The following is a 17,894-nucleotide window of genomic DNA, read 5'->3' as shown; positions in this document are numbered from 1 at the left end:
TGGGGCATTTTACTATTTGTTTATTTAACATGTAATATAAAGGTGCTAATTGTCATTATTTTGGAGATCTAATTTCCATGCACTGTTTTTAAAAGCTTTGATTCTACCAGACTACAGGGGTCAAATCTGAAATGTCCAGCTTCCATGCGCAACCTGTTTCTTCAGAGTTTCCTTCTTTACCACACCACTTATTGATGGCCATGTTACAGATACACACATACTTATACACATGCAATGATGGAGTTTGAATTTTTACCTGGGGTCCTCACAGATGGCAAGTGTCCTGGGAACAGGAACTCCCATGGCTGAAAGAGCTTTCATCACCCTGAGTGGACCATGAAGTAAAAATGAAATTTTGAACTTTAATTCAAGTTTAATAAAACACAATTGGCAATGAGTTGACTGAAATAATAATTCCAAACGGAGCACAATTAACAGTATAACTGCTCTACTTTTAATCAATCTTCTCTTCTCATCCCCTGAAGGTGCTCATTTTCGCTGACATTTAGTTCACTGGGTACTGAAAACATTCGCCCAAACCTAGGCAGAGTGCTGGCAGGGTATCTTACTGTCAGGGGTATCACAACTATGGATGAACTCATTGTTAACCAGTGCACACATATACAATGCAGAAGAGTGGGGAGCCCGGTGCTCAGATCAAACTGGCAGACTTGCCTCTCTGGCAGTGGGGAGACCTGTCTAAATTCCCCAACCTTGGTCCAGGGACACTGAAGCCAATTCCAGGGACACTGAAGCCATATGTGACAATCTGGCTGAAAGCCACTGAATTGGCATAGATGGGAATCAAACTTGGGATTGTCCTGATTATGAATGTTTAAAACCAGGCAGCACAGTTACCTAATAAGTTGAGAGTAGAAGGCTTTATTTTTCTGAAATGGATGGCCCAATGAGCCTGAATTTCTTGGCATCTGACAACAGGTTAAAAACTGAACTCTCGGCTCACTGAGTGAAGAGGAATCATCAGTTTAGTCAGGCACAGAGGCTCACTCCATTTTATCGACAACGCACCTGTATTCTCTCTCCACCGCATGCGCTGATTGTAGCAGTTCTCCTGGTGGTTTCTTTCTCAGGACCAGCTGTCGGTTGCCACTTTGCACGTGGTATGTAGGATTGGACTGACCGTGAATAAACTGCCGGAGTGTCAAAGGCTCTGAAACCAGACATTGCACTTCAATTAAACTTGGTCAAAACAGGGGCATGATGGACTGCTAAAACTACCTTACTACTTGAAAGCATGATAGGCTTTTGGTTCTCTCTGAGAAACATCTGGTGTTGGCCTGGTTGTGTTTAGAAGAGGTGGACACCTCTTAACATTTAATGCATAAACACCCCAACAGTAGATCAAACCTTCTCAAACAGGGAGATGCTTTGGGGATCAGTTCAGCCCATTTGGAGACACAAATTCTCAAAAATGTAAAGAACCTCGACACTTTCTAATAACCCGTTTATCAAAACTAAAATAAAGAGAACCACATTATCCCTTCGAAATTAGGCATGCATGTTCGTATTACTCCCTTTATCTGGAAGTGCAGTAAGTTCCAATCCTGGGCATCCAAGTTATGTCATTACTTGGTTAAGTGTGGTCACCTTGTTGCTGCTTCCCTCCTGGGAAGAAATATTTAAATGGTTGCAGGGAGTGAGTGAGTATATGCAAAAAGCAATCTGCAGTTGCTACCTTGAAATGAAATTTCCCACAGGAACTAAAAGGTACTGATGGTAAACAAAATGGACAACTGGGCAGTAACTCAATATACAATAAAAGGCATGACATTGTGCAACAATGAATAGGAAACTATTAACCAAACAATTATAGTTATAGAGGTTTACAGCATGGAAATAGGCCCTTTGGCCCAACTTGTCCATGCTGCCCTTTTTTTAAAACTCCTAAACTAGTCCCAATTGCCCGCATTTGGCCCATATCCCTCTACACCCATCTTAACCATGTAACTGCCTAAACGCTTTTTAAAAGAGAAAACTGTACCCACCTCTACTACTGCCTCTCTCAGCCTGTTCCAGACACTCACCACCCTGTGCGTGAAAAAATTGCCTCTCTGAACCCTTTATATCTCTCCCCTCTCACCTTAAACCTATGCCCTCTAGTTTTAGACTCCCCTACCTTTGGGAAAAGATATTGACTATCTAGCTAATCTATGCCCCTCATTATCTTATAAACCTCTATATCACCCCTCAGCCTTCTATGCTCCAAAGAAAAAAGTCCCTGTCTATCCAGCCTCTCCTTATAACTTAAACCATCAAATCTCAGTAGCGTCCTAGTAAATCTCTTCTGCTCTCTTTCTAGTTTAATAATATCTTTTCTATAATTGGGCGACCAGAACTGTACACAGTATTCCAAGTGTGGCCTTACCAATGTCTTGTACAACTTCAACAAGATGTCAGTCGCATTCGCTGCTTAAACATGTACTTCCTCACTCCCCTCTGCATCTCATGCCTAAAACTGTAAATCTATGGCCCCTATTCCTTGTATCGTCAATCGGAACAATATTTCATCTACTTTGCCTTAAATATGTCATAATCTTGTGCACCTCTGCAATCTCCCCTCAGTCTCCTTTGCTCCAAGGAAAACAACTCCAGCTTCTCCATACTAACCTTGTAGCTAAATCTCCCCCATCCCAAAAGCCATTCTGGTAAATCTCCTCTGCAACACTTTCAGGAACCCACTTATCATTCCTAATATCCGGAGACCAGAACTAGATGCAATACTCCAATTGTTTATTGCTGCTTTTAAAATCAGATACCAGATGGCACACTCAAACGCTGCAGGGCTCCAGTTTGACATTTTAATGGTTTCTGATCCCTCCTAGTGTTTCCCCAAACTCTCCTGAAGGTCACAACAGTTTCATGCACACCAGCATCCTGCAGGCCCTTATTCCAAAAACCATTCTTCAAGTACATAGTGGGTTGGGCTGGCCATTGGCTGGGCAATTTGACTGTGGTGGCACCGGATGCATATGAGACAGTGGATCGACCACTGGGTCACTTCATTGCTGAGGCAAACTTTATCACACCCTCCAGAGCTCTGAGACACTGACTAATGAAACCGCAGCAGCCAACCAGAGAGATTTCCAATTCTCTTCAAACAACTCAGCTGCCAAGGCCCCGAAAAAATGGGTGATTAAACAATGGTTCTTAGAGGCCTTCATCCTTATCTTGAACTTAACTTCGTCATTGACAAACATAGGAGTGATGAAATCGCAAATTGCAAATAAGAGATCCGGCAGCAGCAAAATGTTAGTTGGTTTCAAGTTTCTGTGAATCATCTACTGAAATACCAGAGAGCTACAGGTGATGGTATCTCTCAAACTTTTCGCTGTGCAGGCACTATTACACAAACTGCAACAAGCTGGAAAGTGTGCACTGGATCTCAAATATTTTCTGGTTCAATAACTGAAATCCCAGGAGGAAAGAAGGCATTATCTAAGGTGACCTCCTCAGCTACATTTTATTAATTCATAACATCTAATGATGACCATAAAACCATTGCCGATTATCGTAAAAACAAAGCGTTCACTAATGCCCTTTAGGAAAGAAAATCTGGTCTGGCCTACATGTGACTCCAGATCCACAGCAATGTGGTTGATTCTTAATTGACCTCAGGGATAAGCTATAAATACTGGCCTAGCCAGCGATATCCCATCGATAAAAAAAAAATTCTGCGTATATAACTTCATAGAGTGACATGCTAAAATGAATCAGATCAGGCCATTTAGTTATCCAACCAGGGGTCATTCCAAAACTAAGTGTCTCACAGCAATGAAATTATTCTGCAAATACATATATTTCTGGTGTAACGTTTTGGGTTGCTGCATGTTGCTGGTGGATGAACAACCTACCTGTTGAACTTAGCCCCAGAGTGACCTGGAGGTATTCCTTCAGACGATCTGTAGGAATCTCCATGCCCTTACGAACAGCTTGTGTATCATGCACATATCCAAGCAATGGGAACCCCAGCACTAATTCCAACTCCTGAATGGCTGTAGTTATGTCTTTAACCTAGAAATTAAAATGAAACATCTTTTCCATATTGCTGTTCAGCTGGTGACTCCTGGTTCTCCATGCAGCAGTATAAACTTAAACATAAATGCAATTATAAACTCTCCACTGGCTTCATGACTAAAAGCACTACCCAGTCCACCACCATTCAGACCAAAAAGGTCTCAGGTTTGATCGTCCTCGATTGGGAAGATTTAAGCTATTGTTTTCACTCCTGATTACTAAATGTTGATCTTGAATATACACTAGCACGTATAGGGGATCAGGTTCCAGTGGTGTGTCAAAAGCTGAATACCCATTTGAGAGTCACTGTCCAGTTCATAAATAAAGTTGACCAAAGTCTGAGGTAGATTGTATAACCTCACCCTAGGAGGGAAAATTGCTCTCAAATCTTGGAGGAAGAAAAGAAAATCCATTAAATAAGTAATTAATTGACACAGAATTAATGAGGCCTTTATACTGTACCTGTCTCTCCAATCACTATTTCACTGTGTGCTGTGACCCTGCAAGTTATCTTTCTGTGTCCATCAACTATCTCTAGACAGCTTTACCTTAATAGTATACATTCCGAGCTGAGCTGCTTGTTTCACATTTAGTCCACTGTCATCGAGAAAAATTGATTCCTCAGGGTGGACCCTCAGACGTTCTAAACAGAGTTTGTAGATTGCAGGGTTTGGTTTGCTAATACCTTCACGGCATGACTCAACGATCTGCAAACATTGAAGAAACAGTAAGAAAGCAGTGAAGGTAAAGTTCTCAGTTTTCAAACCAAATTCATTTCTACAACCAATCCTCACAATGTGCTCACTTGTCTCTGTTATATTGATCAGCGGCTGATCTCTTGGTGAGCTGCACAAATGACAGGGTTTAGAGTCATCATGATTGGTTGGTGTACCTTTACAAAATTTTCAGTTAAAGTCTGCTTTTTCAACTATTAAGCATCCTTATTTGTGTGGCAGTCAAACAACAAGAAAACAGATCAGGCTTTCAAAACTTTGTGTGACAAAATCTATTCATAACCCCCAGGGGACTTACAAACACATAGGGTGGGATTCTCCGGTCTCATCTGTGGCAGGACCCACTGTGAGCGGTGTTCCAGCCAAAACTCTATTCACCATCAGTGGCATTGGAAAATCCCAGCCATGAACAAGGACGGAAGATTTCGGTTAAATTTTTACTGCCCACAATTTAAAAAACCTGTGTCATTTTTGCACTCATATGACACACACACTCATATGATGATTAAGCATGCAACTTGAAAAATTATACATAATCTCATTACCACAGTATGATTGCATAACATATCAGCAGGGGGACTACTACAGCCCAATCCATAGTCATTTATAACAGAAGCAACACACCTCTACCAGCCTCATAGATCTTCAAAAATTTAAGGCTTAGTTATTCCAACATGATCCTCAACAGCCTCCCTGAATATTGGCAAACCAACCAGATCCCCAAGACTTGCATCCTACCTCATACAGATTCCTGCCCATCCATCCCCTGTTCCTGGTTCAGAGTTTAAAAACAATCGTGGTTTTAATCAATTCTACCCCTGCAATCATCCATCCGCACTGTTCCAGGAGGCAGGTTCGCTCCTCTTCCTTTGGTCCAAAAGACCAAAGATTAGGCCTCTGTACTCCAGAATACCTTTCCATTGCTGCTTCATCTTGCTAGTTCTCTCCCCATCTCCTTCAGTCTTCACAGTGCTAGGCAGCACGGTGGCACAGTGGACCAGGGTTCAATTCCCAGCTTGGGTCACTGTTTGTGCAGAGTCTGCACGTTCCCCCGTGTCTGTGTGCGTTTCCTCTGGGTGCTCCAGTTTCCTCCCATAGTCTGAAAGATGTGTTATTAGGTGCATCGGCCATGCTAAATTCTCTCTCACTGCACCCGAACAGGTGCCGGACTAGGGGATTTTCATAATAACATTGCAGTGTTAATGTAAGCCTATTTGTGACAATAATAAGTAAACTCAAACTTCTTGTCAGCTCCCTGAATGTTCTCCTTCTCAACTTCCAACACCTGATTTCCCAGTAAAGTCTCCTGACATCTCTTTTTGTGACAAGTGCCATAGAAATCCAAACTGACGATGCTTACCAAGGTAGTTGTAGGGTTTTGAAAAATAAACATGAACAGACACGTTTTTGCTGAATTAACATTTCCCATTGATGGTGGTGCAGTATTCAAGAAGGACAAGCAAGAATATCCATCAAGACCATCTTTTGGACAACAGTACAATGTTTACTGAGACAGCATTCAGTGAAAATCCTTTTAATTTTGAATTTTCATCCCCTGCAGATGGAGCTGAAAGGTAAGTTCACACCTCATTTCCAAGTTACCACTAACAACATTGCACCTGTCCACTAAGAGACTGACAACATATAATAGAATCACAGAATCACTACAGTGCAGAAGGAGGCCATTTGGTCCATCGAGTTTGCACCGACTCCCTGACACAGCATCTTATCCAGGCCCTCTCACCCATAACCCCATACATTTACTGTAGCTAATCCCTCTAACCTACACATCTTGGGACACTAAGAGGAAATTTAACATGGCCAATCTACCTAACCCGCACATCTTTGAACTGTGGGAAGAAACCAGAGCACCCGGAGGAAACCCACGCAAAAACAGGGGGAAATGTGCAAACTCCACACACACAGTCACCCAGGCTGGAATTGAAGCCGGATGCCTGGCACTGTGCCAACCTTTATGCCCCAGTTTCCCTCCCTACTGCTCAGCGACATCACACACTCCACCTGGTGTTGCCCTACGCAATGCAATTCAGATCAGGAAATGAGTGCAACAGGACTTGATGCAGAATCTCTCCCCTACTCTGTGGCACTAAGTGCTAATGTTTGGCAACGTTGTGTCAATAAGTATATCTAATCATAGTTCTACCTCACATACCAAACCACAGAAGAGATGCATGAAGAGAAGTAAAATCCCAGAATGCTTGATAAATTGTACTCACCACATCAAAATCAGCTTTCTCCACAGGCAAGAAGCTCTGGCCTTTGCACCAGAAGTTATTAGTCAGCACAGCAGTCTGCAGTCCCTCTGCTCTGATACACTGGACTACATCCCTAGTTTCAGGAATCTGATAATTCTGCTGACTTACTATCGCTTGTAAACAGGACTTGAGTAAGTCAGGGGTCTGATCCTGCAGGGAAAAGGAAAGCTAGTAAGAGTCAGGGACAGGGAGAAACAGCTTGAGAGTGAACTACCGAAAGAAAGGCAAGCAAGAGAAATGGTAAGAGTAAGAAGCAGTATACAAGAGAAAGAAAAAAATTAAGATAAGGCAGAACATGAACGACAACAAGATAATACCTGTCTGAGCGAAGCTGGCAGGGGAACCAGAACTAAGAGAAAAATTAAGGGTGAGAGATTGGTGGTAATTTAGGAGTAGGGAATGAAAAGGAGAGAGAATGCATGTGTGCAAAACCAGAGAAACTGAGGGTAGGATAAATAAGACAAGAAAGGGCGACAAGGAAATGCAGAAGGATCAAGACAGGGCTGAGACTTTGAAGTGCAATGCATTGCTGGTGGGTTAAGAATTTGTGTTTATAATTCCCCCACATCCTAAGCTTCAGAAACAATTTAAGTTTATTTATTAGTGTCACAAGTAGGCTTACATTAATGCTGCAATGAAGTTACTATGAAAATCCCCCAGTCGCTACACTGAGGGAGAATTTAGCATGGCCAATGCACCTAAGCTGGCACATCTTTTGGACTGTGGGAGGAAACAGGAGCATAGAATCCCTACAATGCAACCAGAGGAAAGTCACGCAGACATGGGGTGAATATGCAGACTCCACACAGACAGTGACCCAAGCCAGGAATCGAACCAGAGTCCCTGGTGCTGTGAGGCAGCAGTGCTAACCACTATGCCACTGCGATACAAGCCTTGCTGTCAGCCTGGAGTTGAATTGAAGGCTGGCCAAGCAAGTTGGGCAATTCACCCACAGGAAGGTCAGGCCATTCAAACTTTCTAATGGCTGGTTACACACCAGCAATGTGAATGGAAATGTCTAAAATGGATGCAGAAACGGACAAGAGAAAAAGGAAGGAAGGAAACATTAGTTGAATGCAAGGCAATAATAAACCAAAAGGAGATGCAGAGGTCTCAGAAACAGCAGATACATGACCAGTAATAGACAGAGGAAGCAAAAAAATGATTTACCGGGATAATCAATCCTACTATCAAGGACTCAGAGGGCCCCACATGAGCGGGGGTGGCTGTAAAAGTGCTAAAATGCTGTAAAAATGGGATACAGAGATGATAATATCTGAACTCATCAAATTTGTCCTTATTTTCAGACACCCCAGATAAAAATGGATTTAAGCTGGATAGGCAAAACATACAGTGGAAAACAAGATGAAGAGCTTGCTTCCCTCCATGGTCTTTCGACCTTCCCTCCTGAAAACACTGACACTAGTACTTTCTGACAAGTAGTTGCACATTAGATGTGAGCCTACATAATGAGTGTGCAGGAAGGAACTCCTGGAAGAAGCCTGTTGTCACCTAACATAATTACATACGCAATTACAGTACTGGAAACTCTGCCTGGTAGTTTTTCCTTCCCTAAGCCCAGGCACAGTGAGGCCAATTGTATGGGTGTCAGTGCTGCCCCAGCACCGACAGGCATCAATCCTCGGATCTTCCTGTTATGTTTGGTGTGGCAGTTCATATACATGTGTGTTGATTCAGACACCTGCCACTTCCAAGTTCAACTTCAACGACAAAACAGAATTACTGCTGCCCTTGCATCCTCTCAAGGGTAACTCAATGTCCTTTGGAAGTAAAGTGACCAGAAATGGATAAAATACTGCACATGGGGTATTTATTATTTGCTTTCCTTTTCCTATTGTCTCTAAATGTCTACATCCAGAATAACATATTACATTCATATTATATTCAGCCACTTAGAGGAAAGGTAAACATGATCAATGAACTGTTTCTGTGTGAGAGAAAAAATGTCATGCCTTATTAAGCACTTCCAGTTCATATCTGTATTACCTGTAAATCATTATTGATTTAAACCAGGAATCTCTAGACAAAGGCCAGAGTGCAGGAAATCTGAAGAAAGGTAATCCAAATAGTAATGGTAGGTGATGGCAAACTTAGATTTTAAGCCTGTTACGAGGTTGGGAAGACTGAGAAAGGCAAAGAGCTACACAGTTCAGAAGTCCTGAAATAGAATGTATTAAAGTGGTAGACAATGCACTGAATTCTAACTTCAACACAGTAGGAATGCAGGGGAAGATGAGCATTTAGGATCGCGATTGCAACTTGACCACAGCACCATCAATAAAAGACAGACAATTTAGGGGTGAACTAATAGGTTATGTAAAGCATGACAACATATATATAGCACCCTTCATGTAATAAAACCTAAGGAGCCTTATAAATCAAAATACAACCGAGCCATGTGAGATATGGGTCAGATGGCCAAATGCTTGGTCAAAGAATTAGGTATTAAGGGACCTATTAGAGTAGGAAACCAAATTTGAGAAGTCAAGGAAGGGAAATCCACAGCTTACGGGCACTAGGTAGAGCAATTCAAATCAGAATGCTCAAGAGGGCAAAATTAGAGGAGCGCAGATATCTCGAGGGCCTGAAGCTGGAGAAGGCAGAGTTAAGGAGAAGTGGGGCAATGGAAGGATTTAAAAAAAGGACACAAATTTTAAAATCAAGGTTGTGCTTGTCTGGAGGACAATGCAGGAAGCCATTTATGGGCATATTAGAAAAGCTGACTGTTTTTAACTGTTCCCCAATGTAGAGCACTAAGTTTGATTGAAGTACATATTTATGGACCCAGCTGGGATCAACATACTGAGCATCAAACAGGATAATAAAAACATTGCTTTGTGTTGCTATGTTCGATTACTGCACTGCAAGCTGCTTCATGCTTTGGCTCATTGGTCATTTAATTTAAAAAAAACACACAAAACAAGTCTCATGAAGGGAACTAGAGAGCCATGGTGAGTACTGCAACGGCAGTCAATATCCTCAGACAGGAGGGAAGAAAATTGATGGGGGAGAAGGGAGAATCATTAATTAAACTTGAGACATCAGACTCAATATACAATACTCACTGCAGTCACCACTTCTACAAATTCTTCGAATGTCAATTTTCCATGCATGCAGCTGTCGTAGGCAACACAGTTCTCTCCTGATAATATGGTTTTCCAGATCCACCCAGGTTGAAGACAATTTTTCAGTTCCCACTCTATTGAATGCAAAGAGTAGAGGCTGTGAATGAACCCTAATCCATCACTCAAACCAGTTCCCATCTGGTGGTACTGTCTACAATTCCTGCTGCCTCGGAAAAGCAGCCAGCATAATCAAGGACCCCACGCACCTCGGACATACTCTCTTCCATCGGGAAAAAGATACAAAAGTCTGAGGTCATGTACCAACTGACTCAAAAACAGTTTTTTCCCAGCTGTCATTAGAGTTTTGAAGGGATCTACCTCGTATTAAGTTGATCTTTCTCTATACTCTGGCTATAACTGTAACACTACATTTGCACACTCCCCTTTCCTTGCCTATCTATGGTATGCGTTGTCAGTATAGCGTGCAAGAAACAATACTTCTCACTGTATACTAATGCATGTGACAAAAATAACTCAAATCAAATCAAATCAGGTCACAGATTGTAGAATATTGGAAGTGGAGGAGCTATAAGTCCTGTAAAAAGTGCTTTCTTTGATTGAAACAGAACTAAAGAACGTAGCAAACTGCAGAATTTACAATATTTCAATATCTCCTACATACTAACAATGGCTTTGTGTACAGATATTCTGTTCCCCCAAGCCTGCCCAGCTAAAAAAGCAGAGAACCTGTTCCTCGTTTGTCACTATAACACTGAGACTCCACAGGAAGAAAGGTGCAAAAGTAGCCATGGAATGAGTCTGTCCGTCAGACTGCTTCATTCTGTGCGAAGAAATGTTTGGCGCCAACTCATTTCTTCATTAATAAGGGTACAGCTGAGATAAGGAATACAGAATTGCTAAGGCAACCTTTGACCCATCTCACCATCTGTCAGCTGATCCTACAACATATATAAATGCAAACTTGTGTTCCATTATATCTAACAGCAAATCTATTATGCATTTTAAAAGTCCTGCAATTATTCAACCGTAGTCAGCACCACAGCCAAACCTAATGCTTAGAAGATTGCAAGGGTCATTTAACCTACCTTAGTTTATGCATATGAAATGAGACTGTATACATCCATTTTTCACTGTCCAATTGTTATTTCAAATGAGTCCATGGTTGATAATATTAATCACTTTGTGTGCAGAGCTATTTCTTTTTATTTGTCAAAATTTACCTTTCACTAATTTGAACCTATGATTCCTCACGTTACTCAGTTTAACTTAAAGCACTATCCTGTATCTACCTTGCCATCTCCTTATCTAAGACATTGATAAAACCATTCTCAGATACTTCATTTCAAATAGAAAAGCCCAGGTTTCTCCAGTCTTTCTTCAGAGCTTCAACATTCCTGATTCTGCACTGCTTTCAGGACATGTCTCCTTTGTTTCTCATTGAACAGAGCAGTCTTCTTCCCAGCATCTGCACATTTCCAATTCCAGCAGAGATTGGGCCCCAACCATAATCCCAGATGAGATCAGTTAATTCAGGCATGGTGGCTACCATCTTAATAGTTGCACTGAACCATGAGGGAGTAGTAATCATTCTTGTGCGACCATTTTCAGATAACACATTAGGTTGATTGGCCTTGCTGAATTTACCCTAGTGTCAGGGGATTAGCAGGATAAATATAAGTGGTTATGGGAATAGGTTTGGGGGAACGGAATACCTGTACACAAAGTCATTTTTAGTATGTAGGAGATTATGAAATGTAAATTCTTCTGTTTGCTACGTTCCTTAGTTCTGTTTCAGTCAAAGTAGCTAGAAAGCACTTTCTACGGATGGACTGTGGTCAGTGTAGATTCAATGGGCAGAATGACCTCCTTCTGCACTGTAGGGATTATATATGTTATTCCATTTAAAAAATTTGTGATGTATTTAATGAAAAAACGAAATAAAAATCCAGCACAATTACTCACCAGCAGCAAATGTGTTTGGAGAAGGAATCAGAACTCCACCCATGTCAAAAATCACAGCCTTGTACCGCTGAGCATTGGAGTGTTTCCATCGAGATAAGATCCACATTGAGACATGTGGATGACTGCACAGGTGCACAACTTTCCGTGATTTGGCCAAGAAATATTGCGGAATATGGATAATTCTGGTGACAGACATGCTGGCGGGTACCGCTGTGAAAAGAAAATCGACAATAAAAATGCTGCTGCAAAACAAACCACAGCAAATATTTCTATTCTGAATGGCCATCCTGAGAAGCTGAAGCTTCTACAGTCAGGAATACTTCCTGACTGTAGACTGGAATACTTCCATGCCCTACTGGCTAAAATCAGGAAAAGAAAAGCAAGGAGAAGGGAAATTGGCATGGAACTGAAAGGCTCAGAGACTTAATGGGTGCTTTTGTGTTCTTATTGCCATCACGGTATCTGGAATAGCAAAGCAAAACAGCAAAGGTGGCATGGTGATTAGCACTGCTGCCTCATCACCCCAGGGACCTGGGTTCAATTCTGGCCTTGGGTGACTGTGACTGGAGTCTGCGTGGGTTTCCTCCAGGTGCTCTGGTTTCCTCCCACAATCCAAACATGTGCAGGTTAGGTGGATTGGCCATGCTAAATTGCTCTTTAGTGCCCCAAGATGTGTAAGTTAGATGGATTAGCCATGGGAAATGTGTGCGGTTAAGGGAGTAGATCTGGGTAAGATACTCTGTCAGGTGCGGACCCGATGGGCCAAATGGTCTTTTCTGCACATAGGGGTCCTATGAATATCAGAAGCTTTAATTCCACTCATACCAAGACCTTATCCAGCTTTGACCTCAGCAAAAGATGACAATTCTACTCAGTGTAATTGACAAGATATCACCACTTTTAGGAAAAAGGCAACAGAAAGAATCCCATACCTGACAATCTAATTTTCTTAAGTAGATTCTAGTCTTTATCTCACTCCCAGGTATTTACTGCTATTTATAAATTCTCTGACTCACTCAATTCCAACCCATCAACAGCTCTATATCATTTCTCTTCATACTTTCATGCTTTGATTACATCTGATAGTAATAGAATAAACAATCTAGCGGTGCCCGTTGAAGTGGTGGAGGCTGCCTCGCTAAATATTTTTAAGACGCGGGTTGATGGGTTTTTGATAAGAGAGGGGATTAAGGGTTATGGGGAGAAAGCGGGTAAGTGGAACTGAGCAGCGACAGATCAGCCATGATCTTATTGAATGGCGGGGCAGGCTCGAAGGGCTAGATGGCCTACTCCTGCTCCTATTTCTTATGTTCTTATGTGATGTAGTAAATACAGCTGCCCTGACAGTAACAGACTGCGACTGAATTAAAATAGCTGAATCAAATGTAGATCTTACTATGATCCAAAGACCACATATTTTGGGGATTTAAAAAATATTAAATATATTAAAGACACATCCACCCATACAATACAAATGCAAAGAAAGGAATACTTTTGACACTCACTCTTACATGTAATTGTTTTGTGGTCCTGGGGCAATTTAGATTTGAAATGTTTTAACCACTATTTCACTAAACTGATGAGGAAGCTGTACTAACTGAATACTCCATTCATAATGTCCCTGCACCAGTACAGTGTCCCAGCTTTATAAATCATGGAATTATTGAATCCTACCATGCAGGGGACCATTCAGCCCATCGCATGTGCATCGACCACAATCCCACTGAGGCCCTATCCCATAACCCCACATATTTACCTGATCTCCCTGGCACTAAGGAGCAATTTAGCATGGCTAATCAACCTAACCTGCACATCTTTGGACTGTGGGAGGAAACCGGAGCACCCAGAGGAAACCCATGGATACATGGAGAGAATGTGCAAACTTCGCACCCGAGTGGAATTGAACCCGGGTCCCTGGCACCGTGAGGCAGCAGTGCTAACCACTGTGCCACCATGCTACCCGGACATTCATATCTGTCAGATCGTACTCACCAGCGGCATCATTTGAAACCTACATCTATGGAGTTTGCAAGAAAGCGGAGACAGTTCTACATCCCCCAAGTCTTTGTTTTTTTTTAGATGTTGCAACTTATATGCTAATACCTAATTCTTGACTCTGAAACAGCTGCACATGGAAAAAACTGTCATGTAAAGAGATCGTTCTGCAGCTAAAATTAATTTGTTTCTTCAGTTACATGGCAAGAGCTCAGGTTAGTACTTTAAAGTGTACATGAAAATTCATTATTTGAGACTCAATTAAAGGCAACTACTCTCCAGATTTAGCTTAAGTACTGTAATTATGAGATTGTAATGGGTCAGTCACAGCATTACAACAAACATTGATGTGCTGTCAGGAAGTACTTGCTCACACAAAGTGTAATAAAAATCTGGAGCTCGGGGTCACGTGATGCAAGAGTTGGTGTCGCTGCGTTTCCTTTGAGCTCCGGCAATACTCTAAAATGTTGCTTCTTGTGAGTTTTGATGCACACCCAAGAGAAAAGGCAATGATACATAAAAGGCCAACTTTCTTTTGTTATTCGCTGATAAAGAATGTAGGATAAGTAATGGCAGCAGCAACACTGAAAATTTGCTCACAGAGGATCCTATTAAAAGAAAGAGGATTTTATCTTGCTTCAAAATATAGATCTGAATGTTTCATCTAAAATACTAGCCTTGTGTCTCGGAAAAATTCTTCCTTTAATTATCCAAGCTGATCCAAGAGTTTATAACAGTCTGAAATTCATCTAACAATGTCAGCAGATGATTAAATATCATTCAGGTTTCTCAAAAACCAGTAAACAGGCAGCTTGGTATTTTCATTACCCCCTCATTCTGTCAGCTGTACAAGGCAAACTTTACTCCATTACTCATATTCATAAAGTGTTATCGACATCACTGGACCTAAGTTGTAACAGCTACCATACAAGAGACTCACTTGGACGATAAAGAACATCTGAAGCTGAAGTAGTAATGGGTTGGACAAATGGTTTCTGCCTCATTTTCGACTGGGGTGGCACAGTGGCACAGAGGTTAGCACTGCTGGCTCACAGCGCCAGGGACCCAGGTTCGATTCCCGGCTTGGGTCACTGTCTGTGTGGAGTGTGCACATTCTCCCCGTGTCTGCATGGGTTTCCTCCGGTTTCCTCCCACAGTCTGAAAGACGTGCTGGTTTGGTGCACTGGCAATGCTAAATGCTCCCTCAGTGTACCCGAACAGGCACTGGAGTGTGGCAACTAGGGGATTTCAATGTAAGCCTACTTGTGACAAATAAACTTTATTTTTTATTAGTAGCTGAGGGCAGGGGGGGGGGTCACGATTTTGATTAATAAAAACCTGCCATTTAGACTCGAGAACTGGGCGAAGGATAAAGGGGGATGATAGATGATTATCAGCAGAATAGGGGGAAAGTATTTGGATAATTAAAGTTTATGGTTCTCCAAATTATTCTCCTGATTTTATTACTAAAGTCATTAGGGATTTTGCTGAATTAGCAACAATAAATTCATTTATAGGAGGGGATTTCAATGCCATCTAAATTCTTTGATTGACAAACTTCTCATAACTAGGAATCCACCTACACAACAGGCGAAGGCACTAATGTCATGATATGATGAACTGGGATATTTGGATGTTTGGGCAACATTATACACTCAGGATAGAGAGTTTACACCTTCTCTGCTCACCACCAACGTAATATTGGAATTGACCATTTTTTCAAACCTAAAACATCCAGTGATTTCCTGCTACGTAGTTTTTGTGATCTCTGATCATGCCCATTTTTGTGAAATTTTCACCTAACGGGACATATTTACGATTTAGATTATGGAAATTTAACTCTTCACCGCTTAAGGATCACAATTTTATTTATATTAAATCTGACTTGGACCTTTTTTACTCAATCAACCTCTTTCTGAAGTCAACCCCTCAATTCTGTGCACAAATGGAAGGCGCTTGCAAGATGATTGGTCATTTCCTATATTACCTTTATGGAACTATAGTGACAGAAATAAAACTCGCTGAAGTAGAGAGCGTGTTAAAAATTCTAACCATTTATTGTTGAAAGAAATTACTACCATCCAAACAACTTTGGATTCCTTTCTGACTCAAAGTGCTGAGGGGAGCATAAAATTTGCCCAACAAAAACTAGATGGATCTGGAAATAACCCAAATAGATACTTAGCTCTCCTTATAAAGAAGAAAGCAGCCTCTTGGACTATGTCTTCTGTATTGGATTCAAAGGGCAATAGGATGTTTAAAATCGAGGATACTAGTAAAGCATTTAAATATTTTTATGTGAATTTGTACAGTTAATACTGAGGAAGTGATTTTTCTCTCTTTTTTAACTTCTAACAAGTTCTGAAGACCAAAGTTCGATCTGAAATGCTCTTATTTCTAAAGAGGGAGTATTATCTGCATTGAAAGATCTTCAGTCTGCTAAGGCTCTGGGACCTGATGGTTTTGGAAATGAATTTTATAAGGAATTCAAAGAAGCTATGATTGGGATGTATGACCATTCATCTGAAGTAGGACAGCTGCCTCGGTCACTTAGAGAAGCAAATACTCCTTAAATTTTGAAGACATACAAAAGTCTGGAAGATTGCATCTTTTAGAGACCAGTCTCACTTCCAAATATAGATTTGAATGTTTCATCTAAAATACTAGCCTTGTGTCTTGGAAAAATTCTTCCTTTAATTATCCAAGCTGATCCAAGAGTTTATAACAGTCTGAAATTCATCTAACAATGTCAGCAGATGATTAAATATCATTCAGGTTTCTCAAAAACCAGTAAACAGGCAGCTTGGTATTTTCATTACCCCCTCATTCTGTCAGCTGTACAAGAACACAAGAAATAGGAGCAGGAGTAGGCCATCTAGCCCTTTGAGCCTGCCCCGCCATTCAATAAGATCATGGCTGATCTGTCGTGGCTCAGTTCCACATTCCCGCCCTCTCCCCATAACCCTTAATCCCCTCTCTTATCAAAAACCCATCAACCCGTGTCTTAAAAATATTTAGCGAGGTAGCCTCCACCACTTCAACGGGCAGAGAATTCCAGAGATTCACCACCCTTTGAGTGAAGAAGTTCCTCCTCAACTCCGTTCTAAACCGCACCCCCCCTTTATCTTGAGGCTGTGCCCCCTAGTCCTATTATCCTTTCTGAGCGGGAAGAGTCTCTCCACCTCTATCCTATCCATCCCATTCATCATCTTATACGTCTCAATGAGATCTCCCCTCATTCTTCTAAACTCTAACGAGTACAAGCCTAGTTTATTCAGCCTCTCCTCATAGCTCAACCCCCTCAACTCCGGCATCAGCCTAGTAAACCTCCTCTGCACTCCCTCCAAGGCCAAAATATCAAGGCAAACTTTACTCCATTACTCATATTCATAAAGTGTTATCGACATCACTGGACCTAAATCATGGATGGGCAGGATAGGGTGGCACGGTGACACAGTGGTTCAATGCCGGCCTTGGGCCACTGTCTGTGAGGAGTTTGCATGTTCTCCGTGTCTGGGTGAGTTTCCTTTTGATGCTCTGGTTTCCTCCCAAAGTCTGAACATGTGTAGGTTAAATGAATTAACCATAGTAAATGTGAGGGGTTACAGGATATGGCAGGCAGAGGACATGGGTAGGATGCTCAGGCAGAGAGTCTGTGCTGACCTGATGGGCCGAATGACCTCCTTCTGCACTACAGGGATTCTATGATTAAGATGAGTATATTACCAAGGTTGCTTTACCCTCTAGAGATGATACCAGCTCCTTTAAAAAAGATAAAATAACAA

General features: G+C 41.6%; 1 protein-coding gene across 4 annotated transcripts in view; it reads right to left on the bottom strand.

Annotated features, from left to right (window-relative positions):
* Window positions 1-17,894, bottom strand: part of LOC145355777 (acyl-CoA dehydrogenase family member 10-like) — a 77,334-nt gene that overhangs the window by 51,944 nt on the left and 7,496 nt on the right. For 3 of the 4 annotated variants that reach the window (XM_080208133.1, XM_080208136.1, XM_080208135.1), the window contains exons 3-9: window positions 12,115-12,324; window positions 10,132-10,265; window positions 7,007-7,195; window positions 4,584-4,742; window positions 3,873-4,032; window positions 1,030-1,171; window positions 257-325 (exon numbers count right to left, since the gene is read on the bottom strand). In XM_080208133.1, the coding sequence (XP_080064259.1) occupies window positions 257-325; window positions 1,030-1,171; window positions 3,873-4,032; window positions 4,584-4,742; window positions 7,007-7,195; window positions 10,132-10,265; window positions 12,115-12,310 (1,049 nt within the window). In that variant the 5' untranslated portion in view covers window positions 12,311-12,324. The remainder of the gene's footprint in view (window positions 1-256; window positions 326-1,029; window positions 1,172-3,872; window positions 4,033-4,583; window positions 4,743-7,006; window positions 7,196-10,131; window positions 10,266-12,114; window positions 12,325-17,894) is intronic. The other variant, XM_080208137.1, reaches the window with a different exon arrangement.

This window comes from Carcharhinus amblyrhynchos, chromosome 20 (genome assembly GCF_965287045.1).
Source record: "Carcharhinus amblyrhynchos chromosome 20, sCarAmb.v2.hapA, whole genome shotgun sequence".
Taxonomy (NCBI): domain Eukaryota; kingdom Metazoa; phylum Chordata; class Chondrichthyes; order Carcharhiniformes; family Carcharhinidae; genus Carcharhinus; species Carcharhinus amblyrhynchos.
Note: the sequence above shows the minus strand (reverse complement) of the source record. Positions and strands in the feature narration are given on the sequence as shown.